This window comes from Tenrec ecaudatus, chromosome 6 (genome assembly GCF_050624435.1).
Source record: "Tenrec ecaudatus isolate mTenEca1 chromosome 6, mTenEca1.hap1, whole genome shotgun sequence".
NCBI lineage: Eukaryota > Metazoa > Chordata > Mammalia > Afrosoricida > Tenrecidae > Tenrec > Tenrec ecaudatus.
Window position 1 is genome coordinate 117,158,983 of NC_134535.1, and position 24,312 is coordinate 117,183,294.

Sequence of the window (24,312 nt, forward strand, 5' to 3'; positions counted from 1 at the left end):
AAGGAAATTAGATAAAGACTAGAGATGACTGAAACATCCAGTATGTACAGTGACATCAGAGTCTAGAAGGCTTTGAGCTAGGGAAAACGTCCAGTTTAGGAATCAATTAAAAGAACAAGCTAGCACATAAATTTTAAACTGACATATCCCCTTATTTTTCCCTAAAAAGGCAAACCTGTAGATTACAAATCTGGGACCCAAACAGGGGCAGTGATTTGTTCACGTGTTCGAAATTTGTGGTTCATAAGCTCCAGGTGGGAACAAGGCCACAGCAAAGTGCACAAAACACTGTCAATGCCACATCTCCCCAGGACTCACCCTCACATTTATAATGAGATAGGGGAAATCCAAAACCTAATACAGTGTCTTGGGTAGAGAAAGTGTAAAATGTAAAACGCAACCCTATTTTTAACGTACTGTCTCCACTGCCGCACTGTACGTTGCTCCCGGAAATTAAATCAAGTTGCCTGGCCTCGGGGGTAGGGGTGGGGGGCGGCCACCAGAAGCCCGGCGTTGACCAATCAGATGTCGGCTCTGCTTTCTCTTTCGGGTTTCTATTGGACGCTGGAAAGCTCACTCGGCATGGGGCGTCAATGAGGCGGGCTCTTAGCCCAAAGCGGAAGGCGGTCTGGCCGCGGAGTTGGGGGTCGTCTCTATGATTCCACGGAAGAGCCCGGCAGCGCGGCCGGGATAGGAAGTGACGTCAGGACGGCGGAGGGGCGCGAGGTTTCAAGATGGCGGTGGCGGAGCGTCGGCTCGGCAGTGAGTGAAGGGCCCGACGAAGCAAGACGACCTCGGAGACTCTCCCGGCCCGTTTCCCTCAGCACCCGGAGCCCCGCAGAAGGGTGAGTGTGCGGAATCGCCCCTCTCCGTTTTTCCCTCTTGCCCACCCCGTCCGGTCCCGGCGCCATTGCCTCCCGGGTCCCAGGCTCCTCGGCCCGCGATGCGGGTTTCCTGAGTCGCAGACGCGAGACCGCTGGGCCTGGCGCGGCGGGGCCGGGAGTCGGTTAGCGTCGCCGCCCTCGACTGTGCTCGTTGGCCGGTTGCCTTGGGGTTGACGTCTAGGACCTCGAGTCGGGGTCAACCGTCACCGTGGCCTCGACAGTTGCGGCTGCGATGGCCCCTTTGGTGGACGGACGCTGGGTCCCATTGGAACGCTTTTCTGTTGAGGGCTCCTTGTGGCCTGGTAGCCCTGCGGCCTCTGGCTTGAGACAAAAATATAAAAATTGAAAAAAGGTAGTTTGCCCTCCCCCTGTAAAGGCTCTCTGATGCGCACCCGTTTTATGATTCCATTGTGGGAAGAGAAGGGTTAAACCGTGAGCCTGAGGATAATTAGGAAAGCAAATTAGAGAAATCGATACAAGCCATGGAAAACAGGCGAACTTGGTGATTAAACTCATTTTGCTGGTTCCCGCGTCCCTTCGCGTTTTTCCTAAGTAAAACAGGCATGTGAAATGAGTCGCCGCTAGAACGTTTGGGAAGCCTCTCACATGACCAGGGGTTTGAATCTTCACTGAAAGGAGTGATAATGCTGATCCACTCATTTGATAGTGGAATTGGCTTAAAGCGTGCCTTTGGGATTTTGAACAAGTTGAATTTGCAATACTTCTGTATTGTTATGTAGCCTCTCCTTCAGATTAATTAATAATGGATCGTTACTCACAGGGTAGGAGGGGAGGAAGTATGCTGGCATAGTCTACCAAAATAATTTACCCCATGATCTTCGCTTTCCCACATACAAGTGCTACTTTTAGAAGTGACCCTCTGTCAGTGAAGAGAGTAAGCATCAGAAGGATATCATTTATTGAGAATAAGGGGAGAAATGAGTGTCCAAATCAGAAATCTAGTAGGTACTTGGGGAGTGAGGGGATTAAGTTTACTAAATACTGAGGATTATGCAAGCTCTTAATACTGCTTTTCAATGGATACCATCTTAGTTGTGTTTTAAATTCTTGCTTGAGAATCAAGAGCTTCATCTGAATGAACTATGACTAAGTTATTTTCCTGGAGGTGTGGGAAATTTTTAGCATCATGCTAAGAAGAACCATGGACAGAGGCATGGGTGACCCAAGATTTTATTCACCCCATTCTCTTTTACGTTTTCATCACACAAAATTTCAGAGGAGGAAGTAGTCAAAGAAAAGCATTACCCCTGTTAAGTCTGTGCCTCATTGGTGAGATGTGTTCGGGTTGGTCTTTTGCTGTGATGAATAGTCAAAAAGTGAAAGGTCTAGTTTTGAGTGCTCAAGAAAGCTGTGGCCATTTCTTTTGGACGCAGACTTCAAAATGAGAGAAAAAGCAAGAACTCTAAAAAATCAGAGGAACATGTCTTGTCAAAGATAAATTAACTATGAAGAAGAAAGCGTATAGGGAAAAATAATTCATTTCTTTATTGTTGCAGGTTTTGTTTTCTCTTGATTTTAAGTAAAAACAAAAGATTGTCATCATGGGGCGGAGATCTACATCATCCACCAAGAGTGGAAAATTTATGAATCCCACAGACCAGGCTCGTAAGTGCCCTATAATGTGAAATGATAAAGGAGTGGTAAAAACTATGGTACCTGTATTGCATGTTTCAGATTTCCAAGATTTGTGGTGTAGATAAATTGGCTTAAAGCTTTCTTTTGGAATTTTGAACAAGTTAGTCTAGCAAACTCTTATTTAGTATTATGTGGTTTTCTTTTTCTTTCAGATTCATAAGTTTTTGAGGAACTTAAAATGTCTCAGCACATTTTTAAATTGTTACGGAGGGTATTTGGAGCATGTATGTGTTGTCCCTAGTAGTGTAAAAAGTTAATGCATCCACTGTTTACCAAAAGGTTGAAGGGTCAAGTAAATCTACCCAGAGGAGCCTTGAAAGAAAAGCCTAAAGATGGTCTCCCCAAAAGTCAGCCATTAGAACCCCTGTGGAGCAGTGTTCATCTGCCACACGAGGTGGGGGTGGGGGGTTGCCATGAGTTTGCATGAGCCCGACAGCAGCTGGTTGGCATCTTTTCCTCGTTGGCATCTACCGTGAAGGGTGGAGACCAGGGATGCTGCTAAATACCCAACCATGCATCCGAGGATGCTCTACAACGAATTTCCTAACTCCTAATGTCAGTAGTGCCACGGGCCTTGACCATTGAAAACTCAGATATTACATGTCTCCCTGATGTAAAATAGGGAAATTATAGTCTTCTCACTGTTAACATTGGGGTTAAGTTGATGAGTATACAGATGTTCAAAATCTATCTCCCTTCACCTTTTTTCTAGGAAAGGAAGCCCGGAAGAGAGAATTGAAAAAGGTAAGATTTCAGAAGCATCTTAGTTAAAAGTATTATTGACAGCTTTTGTTACATAGGACTAAAGGATTTCAAAGTAATATTTCCAGTTGTCTGCCAAAAGATACATATTTTAACAACTTGTAAAATTCACTAAGCGAAAACACTGAGAAACAACTTAAATAACTTGTAGATAAGCTTATGACAGGCTATAGATAGTCACATTTTTAGAATTTGATTACCTTCTTTAGTGAGGTAAATATTTGGGAAAAAATTATTACTGTGATTTTGCTATTAAAAATTGCTTTGAGTAAAGCATCTGAATTGGTGAATGGAAATAATTATGATGCCATGTAGAGCTCTGTTAATCTATTCTTGTGTTGAGTGTTTATTGGATTGGGGAAAGGATATTCCCCATGAATAAAAGGATTTATTGATTTCTTAGGATTTATTTTATCATACTTTAATGCTTTATTGAGGAAATGCAGATATGTAATATTTTTCCCTTTTTTGGTATAGCATTAAATCCTACTCTTTCCTTTTTGTCCTTTGATAGTTTAGCAAAACGATTTTTCTATAATTTTAGAATTTATCGATAACCTTTGTTAAATGATTTTTCAAGTAATTGCTAAAGGTCTCACATGATTGGAAAAGATGCCTCCTTTTTTAAAAGCATCTAATAAGTAGCACTTTGAGATCACAAACAAAATAGCTATTTCTGGTGATTGAAACAAGTGGTCAGAAACCAAAAAGAAGATCAAAATTCCGTTTTTAAGTAGATTCTTAAAGCAAATTAAGAATAACTCAGAAGTGTCTGGCTTTTCAACATTCTTCCTTAATTTTTCTTAAGAACAAAAAACAACGCATGATGGTACGAGCTGCAGTTTTGAAGATGAAGGATCCCAAACAGATTATCCGGGACATGGAGAAATTGGATGAAATGGGTAAGAATTTTATCGAAGAGATTTTACTGCCAGTCTAACAGTCTGATGGGTGATTGTGGGTTGGGCCCAAAGTGAAGCCCTTGTTTTTTCACTTCAGCTAATAATGATTCGAAGGATACTAAAATCTGGTGTATGTAATTTCCTGGAAGGGGGCCCGGGGAGGGAGGGAGAGAGAGAGAGAGAAATCTTTTTACCATAGGCATCTCTAGCGTCGCTGCTCTGTTATTACTGGTGTCATGTGATAATGACATGCCCCTTACACCTTCAGAATCATCTTTCTTCTTGCTTGGACTAGAAATTTTATCCCAACCCAAGAGTATGTGTTCTGATAACATTAAAACATTTAGGTTTTACTTGTACCTGTATTAATGGAAGCTTTCAGACTTGTGTATTGAAATAGACACGTTGTTTACAAAGTTAGCAAGCAGGATCAGAGGCACCACCACCCCCTAAACAGATAGTAGATGACATTTATATGTAGTGGGACTTCTTGGTGATAGTTTAAGTGGTGTTCAGAAAACCTAGTCATGGAAAATGGTGGAGTGGTGACACTCAGGGTTTCTGAAGCATGTGTGATCCCGCATCGTTCCCTGTTTGGTTCTACTTGTTGCGTCTAATTTAAATGGGGGGGGGGGAGGGTAAATTGCTATCCCTATTGAATAACCCCACGTTTACTTTAGTTGTTTTTAAAAAGCACCCTGCTGGCCGTAGTCATTACGTGCTGAGCTGCCAGCCACAGGGTCAGCAGTTAGAAAGCACCAGCGGCTCCTCAGAAGGTGAGCCTTCTGCTCTAGAACTAGAGCTATGGTATTGAAAGCTCTCGGGGCAGTTCAAGCCTGTTCTCCAGGGTCTCTGAGATGCAGAATGAACTCGGTGGTAGGGAGTACCTTGCTATCCACTGATTTTTTTTTCACATCTCATTTTATCCTTAACAATCTTTTCCACGTTTTGAAAATGAAACAGACACAGATTAAATTCCATTCACAAAACTGGAATTAAAACTGAGGCATTCAACACTTTTTACTCATTCTCTACTTGAAATCATATTTAAGAATGTATATTCTGGATTTGAATAAATCACCAAGGTGAATAGGATTTGGGGAAGAAGGGAATTAAAGTTTTTTTTCTCCTGCTACCACCTCACCCCAAAAAAGGGAGAGGGTTAATGGAATGTGTTTAGCAGGGCTCTGAATACAGTTTATTAATTTAAGTAGAAAAGAGTATATATTGTTTCCTTTGGGAATCCAGAGGGAAACTGGCCTTGGAAACTGCTTTAGTCTGCTTCATTCTACGTATTACTGATGGAGGTAGAAAGTATGGGTAGAGGTTGAGAGACAGCTCTGGGTTTCTTTCATCCCTGCTTAACACTTCCAGAAGAGAATGTAAGAACTATTTCCTTTTTTCATGTCTGCAGTTAAAATCGCAGAGAAGGATTTGGTCTTAATTTCAATGTTGACATTAAGTTGCTCTTTGAGTTAGTCACTTACTTGCAGAGAACTGAGAGCTGTGTTGGCTGGACGACAAAAGGACTTTTGCTTGTCCCTTTTGGGGTAGGAGACCTGAAATCCAGTTAGACAGAGGAAGCTCATGAGGTAGTAAAAATCACAGGTATTACAAATACCAGGAAAGATGACCCCGAAAGGACCTATGTTTGGTAGAGTCAGAAAATGCACTAATTCAGTACTTGAGGTGAGCCAGACACTGTGGGATATTTTATTTATAATTACATTTAATCATCAGAACTTTATTGATAGAGTAGTTGATATCCCCATTTTTCAGATAAAGGAAGCCACAGCTTGGAGTTTGAGTCCCCAGACTTAAAACGTTTTGACAGAGCCCAGTATGCAAACTCAAATCTTAATGAAACTTCCATATTTCAAAAGTTTAACATAGCAAAGGGAACAGTGATTTTTTTTCTCTAGTTCTTTTGAATGAAACTTTTAAAGGTATATAAGAAACAGGGTAGTTTATTAAATTATATGGTCTATTAATACATTAATAAAGTGACCCTTTTTTTTATGTGTATCCTTTTCCCCTTCAGAGTTCAATCCAGTGCAACAGCCACAGTTAAATGAGAAGGTGTTGAAAGACAAGCGTAAAAAGCTCCGTGAAACCTTCGAACGTATTCTACGGCTCTATGAAAAGGAGAATCCGGATATTTACAAAGAATTGAGAAAGCTAGAAGTAGAATATGAACAGAAGAGGGCCCAACTTAGCCAATATTTTGATGCTGTTAAGGTAACTGAGTTTCTTTTGAAAGAAATAAATTGTACTGAGATGTACTCTTAAAAGTTAGTAGAACAGCAGTGTTGCACCTCTCGACCCTGGCAGTTTTTGTTTGTTAATTAAACACGCACCAGCCCTAGGAGTGGTTTTACTCTTCGGTATTTAGACAAGATAAATGAAACTGTTAGCATGGCAATAGCCCCAAACTAAGGCTAGTCTGGGTATCCACAACAGGGTGATGGACAAGCCAAAACACCCAAACCTGATCCTGACTCACAGCAACCACTGCCTCATCGGGTTTCCAAAACTTTAATCTCAGGGAAGCCAATTGCTAAATCCTTCTTTTATTTGATCATCTGGGGAGTTCAAGCCACTGACGTTTTTGTAGCTGAGCATTTAACCATTGCACCAGCAGATCTGCCAAAAGAGCATGCTGTACTAGCGGCCTCAAGGATAGGGTCAGGAGTTGACTGGGACGAGACAAAGAAACAGTCGAGGTGCACGTGGGTTTCAAAAATCCTTTGAACTTGTACATTTCATTGTAAATGTTTCGTTCAAAATTTGAAAACCCTACTGGTATAAACAAATTTTGTAAAGATCTCATTTTCAGGAAAGTAGAGTTTGGAGAAGTATACAGCTGGTATGTACCAGAGAGTCTCTTCAGGTGGGCTGATTTACAGCTTTAGCCTTTTACCTTCATTCGAGCCTCTACAATTCCCTACATTTCTTCACTGGTGTGTGCTGTCCTCGGATCTAGAATATTAAATGCAGTGGCTTTAACACGTAGTCTTTGCTAAACAGTTATTTTAACAACCAAAAAGATTCCATTGTTAAGGATGAAAAACAATTGGGTTTCAGTTCTTTGGGGAAGTATTTGAGGCCTTGTTGTTTGAGTTTTTTGGTTTTGTTTCTGGAGGCTTTGTATTTTTACATATTTCTGTTGGGTAGGAAGAAAACTCAGGTTCTTGGAGTTAATGCTGACTTTTTAGTATAAAATTTGTAAAAAAAAATTGATGATGTGTTTCAGAATGCTCAACATGTGGAAGTTGAGAGTATTCCTTTGCCAGATATGCCCCATGCTCCTTCCAACATCTTGATCCAGGACATCCCACTTCCTGGTGCTCAGCCACCCTCCATCCTTAAGAAGACTTCCGCCTATGGGTAAGGGAGCCCTATCATAGTGGAATGATCTTTATCGAAAGCATCTTGTGATGAAAATAATGATTTATTTACATGTTACATAAATCCATTAAAACTTGTTTAGAAGAGAAAGTAAATAACCTTATTACTTTTAATGTAGTTGCTGTACATTTTTCTCTACAGACCTCCAACCCGGGCAGTTTCAATACTTCCTCTTCTTGGACATGGTGTTCCACGTTTGCCCCCAGGCAGAAAACCTCCTGGTCCTCCTCCAGGCCCCCCTCCTCCTCAAGTCTTGCAGATGTATGGCCGGAAAGTGGGCTTTGCTCTAGATCTTCCCCCTAGGAGGCGTGACGAAGATATGTTATATAGTCCTGAACTTGGTAAGCAGTGCCTGTTTCCTTTCCTCTTTGTCTTTTTGCTCTCTTTTTTTGTTTGTTTGCCCCATTTGACATGTTCATTACTCTTAAGGAATTAGAAAATAAATGAGATTTGTACATAAACCCACTGCCATCAAGTGGGTTGTCCAAGTAGAATGCCTTCTTGGGGTTCAAAGCTGTAAAAGTTTACAGGAAGAGAGCGCTTCCTCTTTCTTCCCCAGAGTGGCTAGTGTGTTGGAAATGCTGGCCTTGAGAATAACAGTCCAATGTGTAACGCACTTTGCTACCAGGACTGTATATAGCTGGATGAATCATGGGACGTACCCAAGTAAAAGGCAAGGCATACATGAGGAAGTTTAGAAATGTTTGTTGTGTTTTAAATTAAGCTTTAAAAGTGTTAACTGTCTTACTAATTAATTTCTTAGGATGTGTGTATACTTACCTTTTGGGCTTTGCCATGAGCACTTAGGGTGTTATGTGCAGTCAGTTGGATTTTGTGTGTGTGTACAAATTCTAAATGTAAATTTTCAATTGAAGTTACTGCGTGCTAGGTTAAGGAGTGAGTGTAATATTTTTCTGTATTTCTGGGTACTTTATAGCAAAGGATACTAACACTACTTTTTCCATGCTCTTTCCCCCCTTTTCAGCTCAGAGAGGTCATGATGATGATGTTTCTAGCACCAGTGAAGATGATGCCTATCCTGAGGATATGGACCAAGATAAGCATGATGACAGCACTGATGACAGTGACACGGACAGATCTGATGGAGAGAGTGAGGGGGATGAATTTGTGCACCGGGATGATAATGAGAGAGACAACAATGAAGAAAAGAAGTCAGGTGTGTGCAGGTGGAAAGTTCAAGTATTGATGATCGCATATAAACTGAATGTCCTTACCTTTTTTTTTTTTTAGGTTTTTAAAATATATACATAATTTTATTACAAAAAAGTTTTAAATAAAACATCCTAAAAAACTCAATATTGACGCCAATTCTTGGGAATTTGCTGTGCTGTAACACACAAGTCAAGAAAGTAAAGAACTTAAATTAAATATTGAACACCAGAAGCTTTAAGACCTAACTAGTAGTAGTCTCTTAAAAAGCTACAACCTGTGTTTCATAGTAGTATTTTCTCTACCAAGAATCTTTTTTTTTAATCGTTTTATTAGGGGCTCATACAATTCTTTTCATACGCCATACATACGTCAAATGTGTAAAGCACATCTGTACATTCATTGCCCTCATTCTCAAAATACTTGCTCTCCAGTTAAGCCCCTGGCATGAGGTCCTCATTTTATCTGCTCCCCCCTCCCTCATGAGCCCTTGATCATTTATAAATTAATATTTTGTCATATCTTGCCATGCCCGGCGTCTCCCTTCACCCACTTTTCTGTTGTCCATCCCCCAGGGAGGAGGTCACATGTACATCCTTGTAATCTGTTCCCCCTTTTCAACCTACCCTCCCAGTGAATGTCCTAACTTGTTAATAGAGCTATCAAAGTAACTTTAAGTTTCCTGAAAGCAGCCTAAAATCCAGGATTTCAAAGGTTTTGACCTACAAGGACTCAATCGGTAGAAAATATTTTTCTTTCTTAGGTATTAAAAAACACTCACCTATGGGCAAAAAAAAGATAATAGCTGTTCAGCAGCAGAAAGATGAATTATCCATAGACTTGTTTAGAAAAGAAAGAATAGCCACATGATATATTAAGAAAAATATATTAAACAAGTCTACTTAAATATCAGTTGGAGCCATTTGCTTTTTGTGTTTTTATCTTGCATGAAATCGACTGTAACTGAAATGCAAGTACGCCCACGCATGTGATGGTAGTGATTTAACTGAGACAGTGTGTCCACCATGCATTTTGTTTTTTACTTGATTACAAATTCAAAACTGAGTTACATGTACTTTAAATATAGAGTGAGAATATATATTCTTCAAAAAATAATAAGCATTTCATTTTTATAAGGGTTGTGATAAGTTCTGTCACATCTTAGTTTTAGAACTTTGGAACCGTTTACTGTAGCCCGCTGTTCAGTATTGGTAATGAAACATTTTTAGTATTTCTTGCACATGGTGGTTTTAAGTCAGTCTTTTGACAGAGTGGGTAGAGAGCTGTAATACAGCATCCAGAGGGCGCTTTCACGGGCAGTAGCTTGAAGATTAGGAGCTCTCTGGACTCTGTGGTCTCTGGCCTGGTCTCTTTTCCTCAAGACTGGCTTTCTTAACACACATCTACTGAAAATAGATGTTCTACGTATGATTTGGAGTTCATTTGGTTCATATTTAGAATATTTTTACTACCTGCAGTGCATTTTTTTACTCATTAAGGATATACATAAACAAAAACTTAAGACAGTGCCCAAACGGAATTTATATTTCCTGTTTCCTAAGAAATAGCACAAATTGGTGACTTCAAAGAACAGAACATGATTTTCTCAGAGTTCTGAGGGCTGAAAAGTCCAAATTAGGATCTTGGCCATATCATCTTGTCCTGTGAGCATCTTCTGACTTCTGTCTTCCAGTAGTTCCTTGGTTTATATATGACCCTCACATGACACCTGTCTCTCTCGGGGGGGACGAGGGGCGTGCACATGTCTTTATAACACAAGTGATTGGGTGATATGGCATTAACGTAATGAAAGACCTACACAGGTGAAGATTTTAGCATGTATTTTGTGGGTACCTAATTGATTAACATCATCTTATGAGTGTCAATCTGAAAATGTTCCTAATATTGTCCCGTTAGACAGGGTGTGTATAGTATGTAGCCTAGTAGCCTTTATCGGGTTAAAAATCTTCCTTTTATTCCTTGTTTAAGAGTTTGTCATAACTATTTCAAGTTTGTCGGGGTGTTAGTAAGAGTCGTTTGTTTTGTGTGTTGTGAAATACATTGGAAGATCTTGCATCATTTCTCTGAACCCTCTTGTATATTTACTACTCGGTTGACACTTCATGTACTGTTCTGAATGGGGTATATCCTGTGCTGTCTGCAAACTAGTGGGCATCCATTGTGTCTAATGCTTCATAGTATTTAATATGATGATACACATTAATTGAACGTTGACTCCCACCTCACCCTTAGGTCTGAGTGTACGATTTGCGGATATGCCTGGAAAATCCAGGAAGAAAAAGAAGAACATGAAGGAGCTGACTCCTCTTCAAGCTATGATGCTTCGGATGGCAGGTAAGGCGGGTGGAAAACGGCAAGTTGGCTCTTCGTGTGGCCTCGGGCCAGTTGTTTCACGTACATTTTCACATTTAGTGTCTCTGCAACACTTAGATAAATAATAATGCTTGTTCCTCTACCTAAAGTTACATAGTGAGACTTGTTCCAAAACCCACCTTCCTTTCACTGTGCCACGCTGGCAATAGAATGAGCGGAAGCATATTTGATTCTCCCGCATTTAAGTGTTTTAATAAACAGGACTATAATTTTTTTAATGAATCCTTTTATTGGGGGCTCTTACAGTTCTTATAACAATCCATATGGCAATTGTATCAAGCACATTTATACATATGTTGCCATCATCAATTTCAAAATGTTTTCTTTCTGTTTAAGCCCTTAGTATCAGCTCCTCCTTTTTCCCCCCCTCCATCTCCCACCCGAATGGACCCCTGATAAATAATAAGTTATTATTTTCATATACCATCCACTATCTCCTTTCATCCATGTTACTGTTGTTGGTCTCCCTGGGAGTTATACGTCATTGTAGTGAGTTCTCCATTCCATCCTGCCCCCCTCCTTCTCCCAACTTTCTCCTTAGCCTCATGGTATCTCTACTCCCATTGCTGTTCCTGAGGGGTTTATCTGTCCTGGATCCCATGTCAAGAGCTCTCCTCTGTACCCGTGTCCATGCTCTGGTCTGGCCAGATGTGGAAGGCAGAGCTGGGGTCATAAGGCAGGGGAGGGAGCACTAAAGGACTAGAGGATGTTGGGTGTCCCGTCGGTGCTGGGCTGCACCCTGGCTGTCTTGTTCTTTCCCTGTGACCTTTCTGTGAGCGAATGAAGAAGACTATAATTTTAAGAACGTAATGAGCATATATCATCAGGCATTGCTGTTCTATAGGCTGTACAAATTGAATCAACTGTCAACCTAAAATTTATTTCAGGTCAGGAAATTCCTGAGGAGGGGCGAGAAGTGGAAGAATTTTCAGAAGATGACGATGAAGATGATTCTGATGATTCTGAAGCAGATAAACAATCACAGAAACAACATAAAGAGGAATCTCTTTCTGATGGCACATCTACTGGTTCTTCACAACAGCAGGCGCCTCCCCAGTCTGTTCCTCCTTCTCAGATGCAAGCACCTCCAATGCCAGGACCTCCACCTCTTGGACCACCGCCTGCTCCGCCGTTAAGGCCACCGGGACCACCTACGGGCCTTCCTCCTGGACCACCGCCAGGTAAGCACTTAAAATACTGTGAATAAATACCAAATACATAGTCTAGTCAAATGAGGTTAGAAAAGTGAGATCATTCCAGAACATGGCGTACATTGTAATGTCTTTTGTTTGCTCTCGGTGGAAGACCAAGAGAAATCGCAATTATCGAAATAAATGAAACAATCAATTTTCTGTTTATAAAAAAAATTTCATTTCTGATTATAGCAGGCAGATACTTGAGCAAGTAAGGCTTTCTTTGGTACTGTTTAATATAGTAGCATACTGTATTAACTATTTTTCATACACTATTTAAGATTAGCTGACCCAGTTCTCAATTGGTATCAGATAAGAGTAGGGCACAGTTAAATTCTGTCTCATCCTCTCTTTAGTATAATCTTTAAAGGTAGAAACAAGGTGGTCGATAACTTAGCATTTCTTCTGCATAAATATTAAAACATTTGCCATTTAAAACATGTAGGTGACTTAGGGGCCCATTTATAACTTTAGTCCATGCTGCAGTGAGTCCTTTTCTGACCGGCACTGTGTGATCAGTGGCCCCTAGCTGTAGCTTAATGACTTTGAGGGACTGGAAAGCACCCCGCCCATTTCAGTGACAGCTCATAGACGGCATTTCCTTGTGTGTTTTCGAAGAAGTCAAGATGTGATTGAATATGCTTTTTGTCAATGCTGGTAATTACAGAGAAGTAATTCATAACATACTCTGTCTCTGGTGTGAGTATTTGTTGATTGATTTTCCATAAATATGTTGATCTGTATTTGAAGTTGGCTGGTTTCAGGTTAAAGAGAGAAATCAAGCTGTAGTTTGTTACCTTTATGCCATAATCATTAATTCTATTTGTTTGACATTAATTTACCTGTTTTTAATCCTTCAGGGGCTCCTCCATTCCTGAGACCACCTGGGATGCCAGGACTTCGAGGGCCTTTACCCCGACTTTTACCTCCAGGACCACCCCCTGGGCGTCCTCCGGGCCCCCCTCCAGGCCCTCCTCCAGGCCTGCCTCCTGGCCCCCCTCCTCGAGGTCCTCCACCAAGGCTGCCTCCCCCTGCACCTCCAGGTAAACCTGTCTAACTCCATAACAGAATCTTCTTTTCCTAGGTATTTGAGATAAACCTAACAATTCAATAGTAAGGCTTGTCCTACAGTAGGACTTGTTGGGTTTTCTATAATCATTTTCCTGAATTACAGTCAAGTTCTTTTAGAGAGTATTTGCATTTCATTCAGCTGGTCCTTTGGGGACTTTTTCAGCCAAGAACCACTGTACATTAAATTCTCCATAAAGGATTTATAATTATAAATTTGTCCCATACCTGAATAAGGTTCTTTTATAGTTCATAGATACAAGAGACTTTTTTCCCCCTCCCCTTCTTCCCAGTCCCAGGTTACCCATGCAAGTTTCCATGTGGTCGTTTATATGTGGCCCACACACTTCTGATTTAGGACATAAAATGTCCCAATCTGGTGTGAGGGGCTTCATAAGAGCAGTTGCTAGATAGTACTAGTATGCTTGAACCATCAGTAATGCATGCGTCCTTTCCATTAATGACGATGGATTGTGATTAGTTGTGTTCATTTATTTCCTATCATCTGTGCATTTAATGACTGACCAGGGTTGAAGTTAGACTTTTTGCCCATTGAATGCTTTGGGGGAAGGAATCGGGGAGGTAAGATGGGGACCAACTTCTTAACCTTGGCCTTCACATCTGCACTGTGTCACCAGAATAGAATCCATGGGCTACTTGAAACCAGTTTAGTGTCAATTTTATTTTCTTATAGAGGGAAGAAAAACAGATGGCTACTGTAAGTAATACAGATTAGGTTATAATACAGTTATGCTGGCTACAGACAGATTATAAATTTAAGTACAATCTTACAGACTGAAGGTGAATTTTGTTTTATACAAATACATTCCTTAATCCACAATTTCAAAGCAAGCAGAATAAATTTAGCTTATTTTATGTTAAGTTGTTGTCCATTTAAAATACACACACACATAGATATATAAACTTCCATTTTTAATATCTGTAATGTTTCTGTTGCGTCAGGTCCAGCTCACGGTGACTTCATGTGTGTCAGTAGGAGGGTGGTCCACAAGGTTTTCAGTGGCTAGGTTCTTGGAATTACCTCTCCAGGCATCTGATCAGTTAGCCTTTCAGCTAGGTGCTGAACGTGTTCACGGTTAGCACCACTCAGGGACTCCGTAGATTTTATTGGTTGTGTGGTGTTCATTCTACCTGTTTTCTTCACTCTTTAGGTATCCCTCCACCTCGTCCTGGCATGATGCGCCCACCTTTGGTGCCTCCACTTGGACCTGCCCCACCTGGGCTTTTCCCACCTGCCCCTTTACCAAACCCTGGGGTTTTGAGTGCCCCTCCCAACTTGATTCAGCGGCCCAAGGCGGATGACACAAGTGCAGCCACCATTGAGAAGAAAGCGACTGCAACCATCAGTGCCAAGCCACAGATCACCAATCCCAAAGCAGAGATTACTCGATTTGTGCCCACTGCACTGAGAGTCCGTCGGGAGAACAAAGGAGCTTCTGCTGTTCCCCAAAGGAAGTCAGAGGATGATTCTGCTGCACCCCTTGCCAAAGCAGCCCCCAAATCCGGCCCTTCTGTTCCCGTTTCAGTACAAACTAAGGATGACGTATATGAAGCTTTCATGAAAGAGATGGAAGGGCTACTGTGACAGCTTTAGCTGCCAGAACTGGCATCTGAAGCTGTTTGAGTTATTTTTAATATTTTCTTGTAAATATTTTATAATATTTTGCCTGTAGTGAAATGGATCCCATGTCATTTCCTATTACAAAGCAGGATTGTGGGAAGAAAATGTACAATTCTTGGATTAAAATTATTTCCTGCTCATCTCAACGTTGAGTGTTTCCTGGGGGAAAAGATAATAAATGTTCCACACCGAGATATCCTCTGTTACTGATAATGTGTAAACCTGATGGTACCTGCTTTATGGGCTGCGAGCTACACACACACCAGTCTACAGAGCTGCCACTCGGGTACAGAATGGGAATCTTCATAAAAATATAAACACAATAAGCTTTTTAAGAAATACTGCAGAAATAATTTCCCATCAGGACTATCATACTGGCCGTGGAGTTAGAGGAGTGACAGATGTTTATTTCATCTTTTTTTATTATTATTATTGCTTTCAAGGTTTTAAGCTTATACTCAAGATTATTTATGTCCCCTAGAGCGTTTTGAGTTGATGGTAGTTGACAAAGCTTTTAAGCCAGGAGTTAGAATGAATACAGGTAGGTCCCCATTTTTATCTACTGGGAATGTTTAACACTACTAAGCACTACCGAGTGCTATCTACTGAAGTAATCCTGGGAAGTAATTTTCAAAAGTGTTTCCCAATTTCACAGTTGCAAGCATTAAATACTGGAGGCCTCGATTTATACAGGTACAAAGTATATATTTCATTTGCACGGGCATACACATAAAAGTAATTGTTTAAGCAAGTCGCGTGCATACATGTTTAGGATTACACTACCTACCTTTACCGTGGGACGCTCATGCCATCAAAACCTGGTGAGCAGTTTCCTAAAAAGATCACATGTCATTTCCTTGTACCTTGTTTTTATGTTTTGATTTTTTTTCTGTTGGGTGTGTCATTCTCTGGAAGTTAACTCAGATTAGTAACTCCTGCCTGTGAACCTTACCATTTAAGTCTACCAGTAAATTATTTACAAGCAAGGGAAGGATTGTCACATTATCTTATTAACATGTAAATTAAAACAACAATTATTTTCCAGTACTTGGTCTGTAATTTTAATGTCATTGCTTGAAATTTACGTTCTATTTGGGGAGCTGTCACTTAGGTAGAGATGCCATTGGCGGTTTGTGAAAAACATTTCCAAACAGTGCTAGTTTTCTGAGATTTCATGGTAAAATATAGCATTTGACTTATGGTTTCTCATCTGCAGGAAAATAATCTATAGTTCTGATTCTGGATAGGCATGTGTTGTGATTATAATTTTTATCTCGTAACTTCATAGAATATTTGCTCTAATTTGATCACTGCTGTGAAATGTAAATACCATTTTGAACTTGATGTTCTCTTCGTGGTCTAAGCCACTACAGAATGTGAGTAAGACAAAATGTGAATAAAAGACTATTCCAAAAATACTCGGCCACGGCATGGAGTCAGCATAAGGGCCCTAATGATAGCCAGAGTTCTTTGAAACGAAACTGTTTGAATGCTTGTATCATAATGTGCTCTTCCTAAAAACTTGGCTTTACTAGGTGGTGTAAACAATTCAGCACTTTACTGTTAACCAAATGTGTGGCCGTGTAAGACCACCCAGAAGAAAGGCTGGCATTCTGAAAGATGGCAGCTATTGCAACCCTGTGGGACCCTGCTCTGGCACAGGGTCACCATGAGCTGTGGGGTCGTTTTGATGGCACCTGGTTTGGGTTTTTAAATCACACTGCATTCAAGAATTTCTTAAGACCACAGTCGCTGCCCAGTATAGAGCTGCCCACCTGGTCTACTTACCCTCACAGGAGCATGTCGGATATCAGAAATTGTACCTGGGTTGAGGCGACAACCCTTATTAAAGAACTCAGACTCAAAGCTGAAATTTAGCTTAACTACAGTTAATTCATACCTGTGTAGGTGTGAGGGGTCAAGAAAGCTACAAGTGTGAGCTGTGGGGAGCTGGCACATGCAGGAGACCAAAATAGGTCCTCCCTAGGGAAAAAAACCCTTGTTAGGAAAACCCCTTCTCCCAGTCTATTTGCTTTCTCCAGCCCACAGCAAAACGAGGACACCCACCCTAGAGGAGAACTGGAATGCGGACTGATTCTTCCACCTGGCCAATGTTGGGGTTCAGAAAGGAGCAGCCTAGAGACTGATGGGTTGCCCGAGCCAAAACTGGTCCACAATAGCCAAGCAGAAGGGATGCAGTGCTGAGTGTTCGTAAGCTGCTACTGCTGGCAGTGGGTAGAATGGACCCTCCCGAAAAGCGGCCTCCTGCGTTTTCTGGTTGGGAAGGCCACAGGAAGGGTCATCAGGACGAGTCAAGGGTGTAAGCTCGCAGGTGGGCTGTACATTCTGGGCATTCAAACCAGGAAGAGCACCACCTGGTGTCCTTGTAGGTACACTGCAGCCAGAGCCAGCAGGAGATCCCCTTTCCTCCTGCACGGTCTCTCCAGTGCCCCCTACTGGGAGGTTTTCATAGCCTGGTGACTGTTCTGGGAAATGCCTACAGGAAGTCCATCTGTGAGCATCACTACAGAGCAAGTCAAGTTTGATTTTGGAGGTTAAGAGGCCATGCGTTCATAACTGGTACTCCTACACACACAGAAAATCCGTCCTTTCTACTTGCTCTACCACAGCCTAGTTATAAAATGACTAGCACAAAATCCTCGGACCAAAGAAAATATTTCTCAAGCCCCTTCTGTCAAGAAGTTAAGCACTGCTAGCTTAAATATGCTAGCTTATGATAAGCAAAGTTTTTGTAGGTCACTTTTATTCTTCAAAAAGTCTCCAGTGAAACCTCACCCTGCCCCACTCCCGAACCCCTCCCCCCCTTAGCTCACAGGCTCAGATAACCTAACTAAACTCACTGCCACTGAGCCGCTGCTGACTCATAATGACTGTAGAACAGTGTAGAACTGGCCCCGTGAGTGTCTGAGTTTTGGGAAGTAGAAAGCCCCATCTTTCTTCGGAGGAGCGCCTGGTGGTTTTGAATTGCTGCCTTTGCAGTTAGCAACCCAACGCATAACCACTACACCACAAGGCTCATAATAAAGCTAAGAATTCTGAAATAAGCAACAACAACAAAATTAGTCTTTTTAGAATACGGACAGACTGGTATCCACCCAAAAATCTCACTGCCATCTAATTGGTTCCAATTCATAACCTGTAGAATAGAGTACAACTTCTCCTTTGGGTTTTTGAGTCTATGCATCTTTTTTTTAATATATATATACCGAAACTATTAGCATTGTTTTGAGGAAAATAAATTTACTGGGTATAAAACTAATTTAACATTTTATTTTACAATTGTGCTATTAACAGTCATCTGTTATATTGTGCCCCCCATACCCTTCTATAGTTTGTCACCAATTTGTCTGTACATCTTTACAGGAGCAGAAATCCTCATCTTTCTCCCTCAGAGTAGCTGGTGGTTTTGAACTGCCGATCTTGACGTTACTAGCCTGCACATAATCTACTATGCTACCAGGCCTCCTTGAGACAGTGGTATTCATCAATATACGAGGGGTACCAAAAAAAACAACAACAACGGAATTTTGCTTGGTGCAGCAGATAGTTCATAGTATGCCTTCTCCCCCTCCCCCACCCCCTGCCTCCCCACTAGGTGAGCATCAAGCAACTCACTCTGAGTCAAGTACATACCAAGTGGTGTCACCTGGGAAGATTCTTTCTGGCCACAGTGAATTCTTCATCAATGTTTTGCTCAACATGGAAGAAGCACACCAGCCTGTGTGATCACGAGGTGTCGAAGGGATCAGGTATCAAGCATCAAGGAACAAAAATCACATCGTTTTGAATGAGGGGGAGTATAGAGTTGGGACCAAAGGCCATTTTTGAGCAACTGGACATCCCCTTACGGAAAGGTTTCGTGGAAGAGACGAGCTGGTCAGGGTGCAGAGTAACAATGGTGAAACATACAACTTTCCTCTAGTTCTTAAATGCTTCCTCCCCTCAAACATCATGATCCCAATTCAACTTTACAAATCCAGCTGGGCCAGAGGACATACAATGGTACAGATGGGAACTGGAAACACAGGGAATACAAGACAGATGAACCCCTCAGGTCCAGTGATGAGAGTGGTGATATTGGGAGGGTGGCAGGAGGGTAGAATAGAAAGGGGAAACCGATTGCAAGGATCTACATATACCCTCTTCTCTGGAAGTCGGTCAACAGAAAGGTGGATGAAGGGTGACGGACAGTGTAAGATATGACAAAAAATAATTAATGACTTTTTCATTATCATGAGGGAGGGGGGAGCAGGGAGGGAAGGGTAAAAATGAGGAGCTGATGCCAGGGGCTCAAGTGGAAAGGAGATGTTTTGAGAATGATGATGGTAACAAATGTGTGAATATGCTTGACACAATGAATGGATGTATGAATTGTGATAGACATTGTACGAGCCCCCAATAAAATCATTTAAAAAGGGGGGGGTGTCAAAAAAAAGTTTCATTCAATCCTTGTATTTTGTGATGGCCAATTTCAGAGAACAGTGTGTAGTGTGAAATTTTGTATCCTGCTTGGGAAAAATGCTGCAGAAACTGTTATGATGTTGAAAATAGCTTACAAGGACTGTACGAGTAGTTTTCTCATTTCAAAAAACATAAAATGTCAATTGATGGCAAACATTTTTCCAGGCATCTGTCAACTTCCCAAATGGATGAAAATGTCGACTCAGTGTATTTGGAGTTCTTTCCATGAGGTCAGACTATTAATCAAGCTTTTTATTTAGAGGTCCTGAAAAGTGCCACACAAAAAAAGGTGTGATTTTGCCATCATGACAATGCACCTGTTCGCACAGCCATCTCAGTACACCAGTTTTTGGCAAAAAACAAACCAAAGCATGCCCCTCTTGCCCCAAACACCTTACTCACCTGACCTCACTCCGTGTGACTTTTGTTGTTTCCGAGAATGCAGAGGGACATGAAAGGACAGTGATTTGATGATGTAGAAGAGGTGAAGGAAAAAACAAGGAGGTGCTGTCAGCCATCCAAACAGATGAGTCTGACAAATGTTTCCAAGAATGGAATCGCAGATTTGACAAATGTATTAAGTGTCATGGAGAGTACTTTGAAGGTGGTAGGTTGTTTTGTTAAAAAAAGAAAAAACGTTCCAGTTTTATTGGGTGCTGCCTCGTATTCCTACTGGTTTTTTTAGATTGCAGGTAAATTAGACACAAGGTTAGTGCTAGTCTGTGAGTGAAGCAAGGAAATATGAGATTCCATCTTTACTCTTGGAAAAAAGAATAAAATGGGGAGGTACCTGAATTACACTTGGGAATGCCTGTCTCTTCTCAGCCATGCACACATGCTGGCCTCTCTGGTCTTTGGCTTCTCAGCCACATAGCCCCTTGGGCTTCTGCTCTGAACACACAATATTACAAAGCTTTTGAATAAGGCTGCAAATCAGTCCCCCAAGGGCAAACAACTCTAAGCCTCCATCCAAAGGCAGTCAGCTCCATCTCCCTGGGTCAGCAAAGCTCCCAATTAAGGTCCTCGAGACATCCCACTCTACAAGCAAGCCTCCTGCCCAAAGGCACGCAGCTTCACTCACTCTGTGGGCCAGGAAACCCACTACTCTGCTTCATGCTCTGCCTCTTGGTTCTGTTGCTGCCCCTGTCTGTCACATCTCTGGTGTCGCAACGTTCTGTCCTTGTGTCAGAGTTTCTGTGCATGGGGATCTTACAATTCAAATGACAAGCTCCATTCCTGACTCCTCTCTAGCTGGTAATAAACATTCCTCCTACTTCTGAGACAGCTCATTTTATACTCAGGAGGATGGAGAAACTGGGCATCCCCCACCTTAGAGTTCTATTCGCTTACAGTCACAATTAACTTTGTTAACAATCCCTCACATGTGAATTACATAATCCTACAAGTATCTTCCCTCACTTTCTCTTACCCAGACCCATAAAAACTAGTAATTTAGTGAGAATAACAAGAAGAACATCTTCCTTTTTTTTCTTGGTTGTAATCTTTAAAAAAAATCATTTTATTGGGGGCTCATACAACTCATAACATTCCATACAATAACTGTTTCAAGCATATTTGTACATATGTTGCCATCCTCATTTTCTATTTGAGCCCTTGCTATCAGCTCCTCTTTTCCCCTCCCTCCCCTCCTCCTTCCCTTGTGACCCCTTGATACTTATAAATTGTTTTTTCATGTCTTACACCAACTGCTGTTTCCCTTCACCCACATTTCTGTTGCTCATCCCCCTGGGGCAGGCATTATACGTCCATAAGTGCCATTGGTTCCCCTTCTTCCCCTCCTCCCCCAACCTTCTCCCTACCCTCCTGGTATCACTACTCCCAGTACTCTTCCTGAAGGGTTTATCTGTCCTGAGCTCTTAGCTGTACCAGTGTCCATGATCTGGTCTAGCCAGAACTGAAAGGGAGGACTTGAGTCATGATAGTGAGGGGCGAGGAAGCCTCAAGGAACCAGAGGGCTATTGTTTCTTCAGTGATGTACAGAGCCCTGGTTGACTCATCCCTTCCTTGTGACCCTTCTATGAGGGTATTTCCTATTGTCTACAGTTGGGTTTGGGGTCTCTGCTTCAGCCCATCTCATTTGCAACAATGTTTTCGTTGTTTGTTTTCGGTACTCTGGTGCCTGTTACCTGATTCTGTTGACACCTCATGACTGCACAGGCTGGTGTGCTTCTTCCATGTGGGTTTATTGCTTCTCTGCTAGATGAGCTGCTTGTTTAACTTCAAGCCTTTAAGACCACAGATGCCTTATATTTTGATAACTGGGCACCATTAGCTATTTTTGCTTATGCACCCACTTTAGAAGATACCTATGTGGCAAACTAAGTGGAAGAGATCCATATATGTACCCATCCCAAAGATAGGTGATCCAACAGAATACTCAATTATAGAACAATAGTACTAATATCACTATGCAAGTAAAATTTTGCTCAAGATCATCTTACAATGGTTGCAGTAGTACATTGACTGGAAGCTGCCAAAGATTCAGGCCAGATTCAGAAGAGGATGTGGAACAAAAGGGATATCATTACTGATGTCAGATGGATCTTGGCTGGTAGCAGGAAACACCAGAAAGATGTTTAGTTGTGGTTTGTTGACTATGCCAAATCATGTGACCGTGGATCATAATACAGCTAATAATAGCAGCTAACATTGATAGAATGTTTACTGTGTTCTAGATATTCCACTTTCTATGTGCATTAATTTTTATTTAATGTTTAAAATAAATACTGTAACGTGTCAAGTGAGACATATAATAATTAAATAACCTGCCTGTGGTTTTATGACACAATGTAGGCAGCCAGACTGAGTAAACTCAAGATGGAAGAGGGATGGGATTGGGGAGCAGGATCTGTAGAGTAAAGGGGAGAAGGCAGTGCATCGAGTTTGGAAGAGGCTGTGGTTGAGATCATGTGAGCTAACCTCTTGGAAATGCTATGTAGGTCAGTGAAGTATAAAGCTCAGGAGATAGGTTGATGTTTTACCATAAGCATCGAGAAGACAGAAGAAAACAAACAGGTAAAACAAAGATCATGATAAATAATAGCAATAAATCTACTGAGCTCTTACCATTTTATATTAGGTAATATATATTTTTACTCAGGAAAAAAGAAAAGCAAGACTCTGAAAGCTTATGATAAAATGCCTAGATTTTTATTGAGCTAGATTTTTCTGACATTAATTCAAATTAGAATAACTTATTAATAATTTAAAACATAATTTATTATTATGACATTATTAGAATATAATATTATTATATTCTAAAGAAACCAGAGCATTCTTACCCTATATGAAAATATTTCAAACCAAAAAGTCAAGCTCACTGTCATTGAGTGGATCCTGGCTCACAAAGATCCTACAAGACTGAGCTCCATAGTGTGTCTGGAAGCAGACAAGCTTGTCTTTCTCCCTCAGAGAAGCTGGTAAGCTTGAACCTCCAACCTTGTGGTTAGCAACCCAACCTTAACCTACTATGTCACTAGGGTGTTTTTGCTAATTAGGGTTCATGTCCTGGAGCAGCAAGGCCAATTGATTCATTCCAAATCGTGGGACAGGTCCAAGGGGCAGATGTGTAATTGAGAGGTAAAATTAAAGAGACATCAGGCTAGAAAGCATATGAGTGCTCACCTCCGAGACCATCATGACCTTAGTAGCCATATCCACGCAGAGAGAGAGAATGTACTTCCAACCAAGGCTGATATACACTCTAGAGGCATGCCAGTCCTCCTAATTACAGGTAACCACATGCGTAACAGGAGGGTTTGTACAATAGGCATATGCGTGACAGGAAGGCCTACACGGATAGTCAGGCTCTAGAGTCGAGATGGCAGCCTAACCTTGGCCATCCCTGAGCTGGCTTGACCTTCGATGACTTTGGACTCTCTTTTGGGGGACGCATCCATGATCCTTATCAGAAGGCAGTGGGCTCTACTTACTGTGGGAGAGACTATAGCAGCCATTCTCAACCTGGGGGTCATCACCCTTTTGGGGGTCCAACAACCCTTTCACAGGGGTCACCTAAGACCATCGGTAGACACATATTTCCAATGGTCTTAGGAACCGAGACACCGCTCCTCTATCTCCTCTATTGTCTCCAGGAGAGTCTGCCCACATGCAGATATACCCACATATGAGTACCCAGTGTGAAGACTGTTACTCATGCTACACCATGCTTCAAGACAAAATTTCATTTATTTGTCGTTAGAAATAAATATTTCACAATATATCATGACATATTATTTTTGTGACTCATCACTATGCTTTAATTGTTTAAAATGTAACAATGAAAATATATCCTGCATAGCAGATATTTACTTGATGATCATAACAGTAGCAAAATTACAGTTTGATGTAGCAACGAAAATAATTTTATGGTTGGGGGTCACCACAACATGAGGAACTGTATGAAAGGGTCATGGCATCAGGAAGGTTGAAAAACGATGGACTACAGGGTCTGATTGCTCCAGAAGGCTGATAACCCTCAGGCAGATAATCTTTAAGCAGTTGACTTTCAAGTGTATTGGTTTGGCATGCATTATGGGGAGACAACCTGGGTAAAAATGTTTGTTTCCCACACCAAATTAGAGAAAAAGAGAATTTTACTAGGAGGTGAAGCCAGTGCTGGCTGTCCTCATGGAATCCCATTTGAAATCCAAATACATGGAGAATAAACACTTTTTACTTTGGAATTTACAAATATGGAGGAATCACATCAGATATTTTACATTAAATCA

The 24,312-nt window shown here is 41.3% G+C and overlaps 1 protein-coding gene across 1 annotated transcript; it reads left to right on the forward strand.

The window, feature by feature from the left end:
- The first annotated feature begins 691 nt into the window (after nucleotides 1-691).
- Nucleotides 692-15,225, forward strand: WBP11 (WW domain binding protein 11). The gene is made up of 12 exons (XM_075552029.1): nucleotides 692-845; nucleotides 2,402-2,510; nucleotides 3,253-3,284; nucleotides 4,111-4,204; nucleotides 6,246-6,442; nucleotides 7,458-7,591; nucleotides 7,754-7,953; nucleotides 8,598-8,789; nucleotides 11,036-11,137; nucleotides 12,064-12,357; nucleotides 13,230-13,412; nucleotides 14,610-15,225. The coding sequence occupies exons 2-12, from the start codon at nucleotides 2,447-2,449 to the stop codon at nucleotides 15,041-15,043; spliced, it is 1,926 nt and encodes a 641-aa protein (XP_075408144.1). The 5' UTR covers nucleotides 692-845; nucleotides 2,402-2,446; the 3' UTR covers nucleotides 15,044-15,225.
- The last annotated feature ends 9,087 nt before the right edge of the window (nucleotides 15,226-24,312 follow it).

Excerpts from the sequence above, each read along its gene's own strand:
- WBP11 (XM_075552029.1), top strand. The coding sequence starts at position 2,447 with ATGGGGCGGAGATCTACATCATCCACCAAGAGTGGAAAATTTATGAAT. Across the intron at positions 7,592-7,753 it reads AAGAAGACTTCCGCCTATGG|ACCTCCAACCCGGGCAGTTT; the intron begins GTAAGGGAGCCC and ends TTTTCTCTACAG. Across the intron at positions 8,790-11,035 it reads CAATGAAGAAAAGAAGTCAG|GTCTGAGTGTACGATTTGCG; the intron begins GTGTGTGCAGGT and ends CCTCACCCTTAG.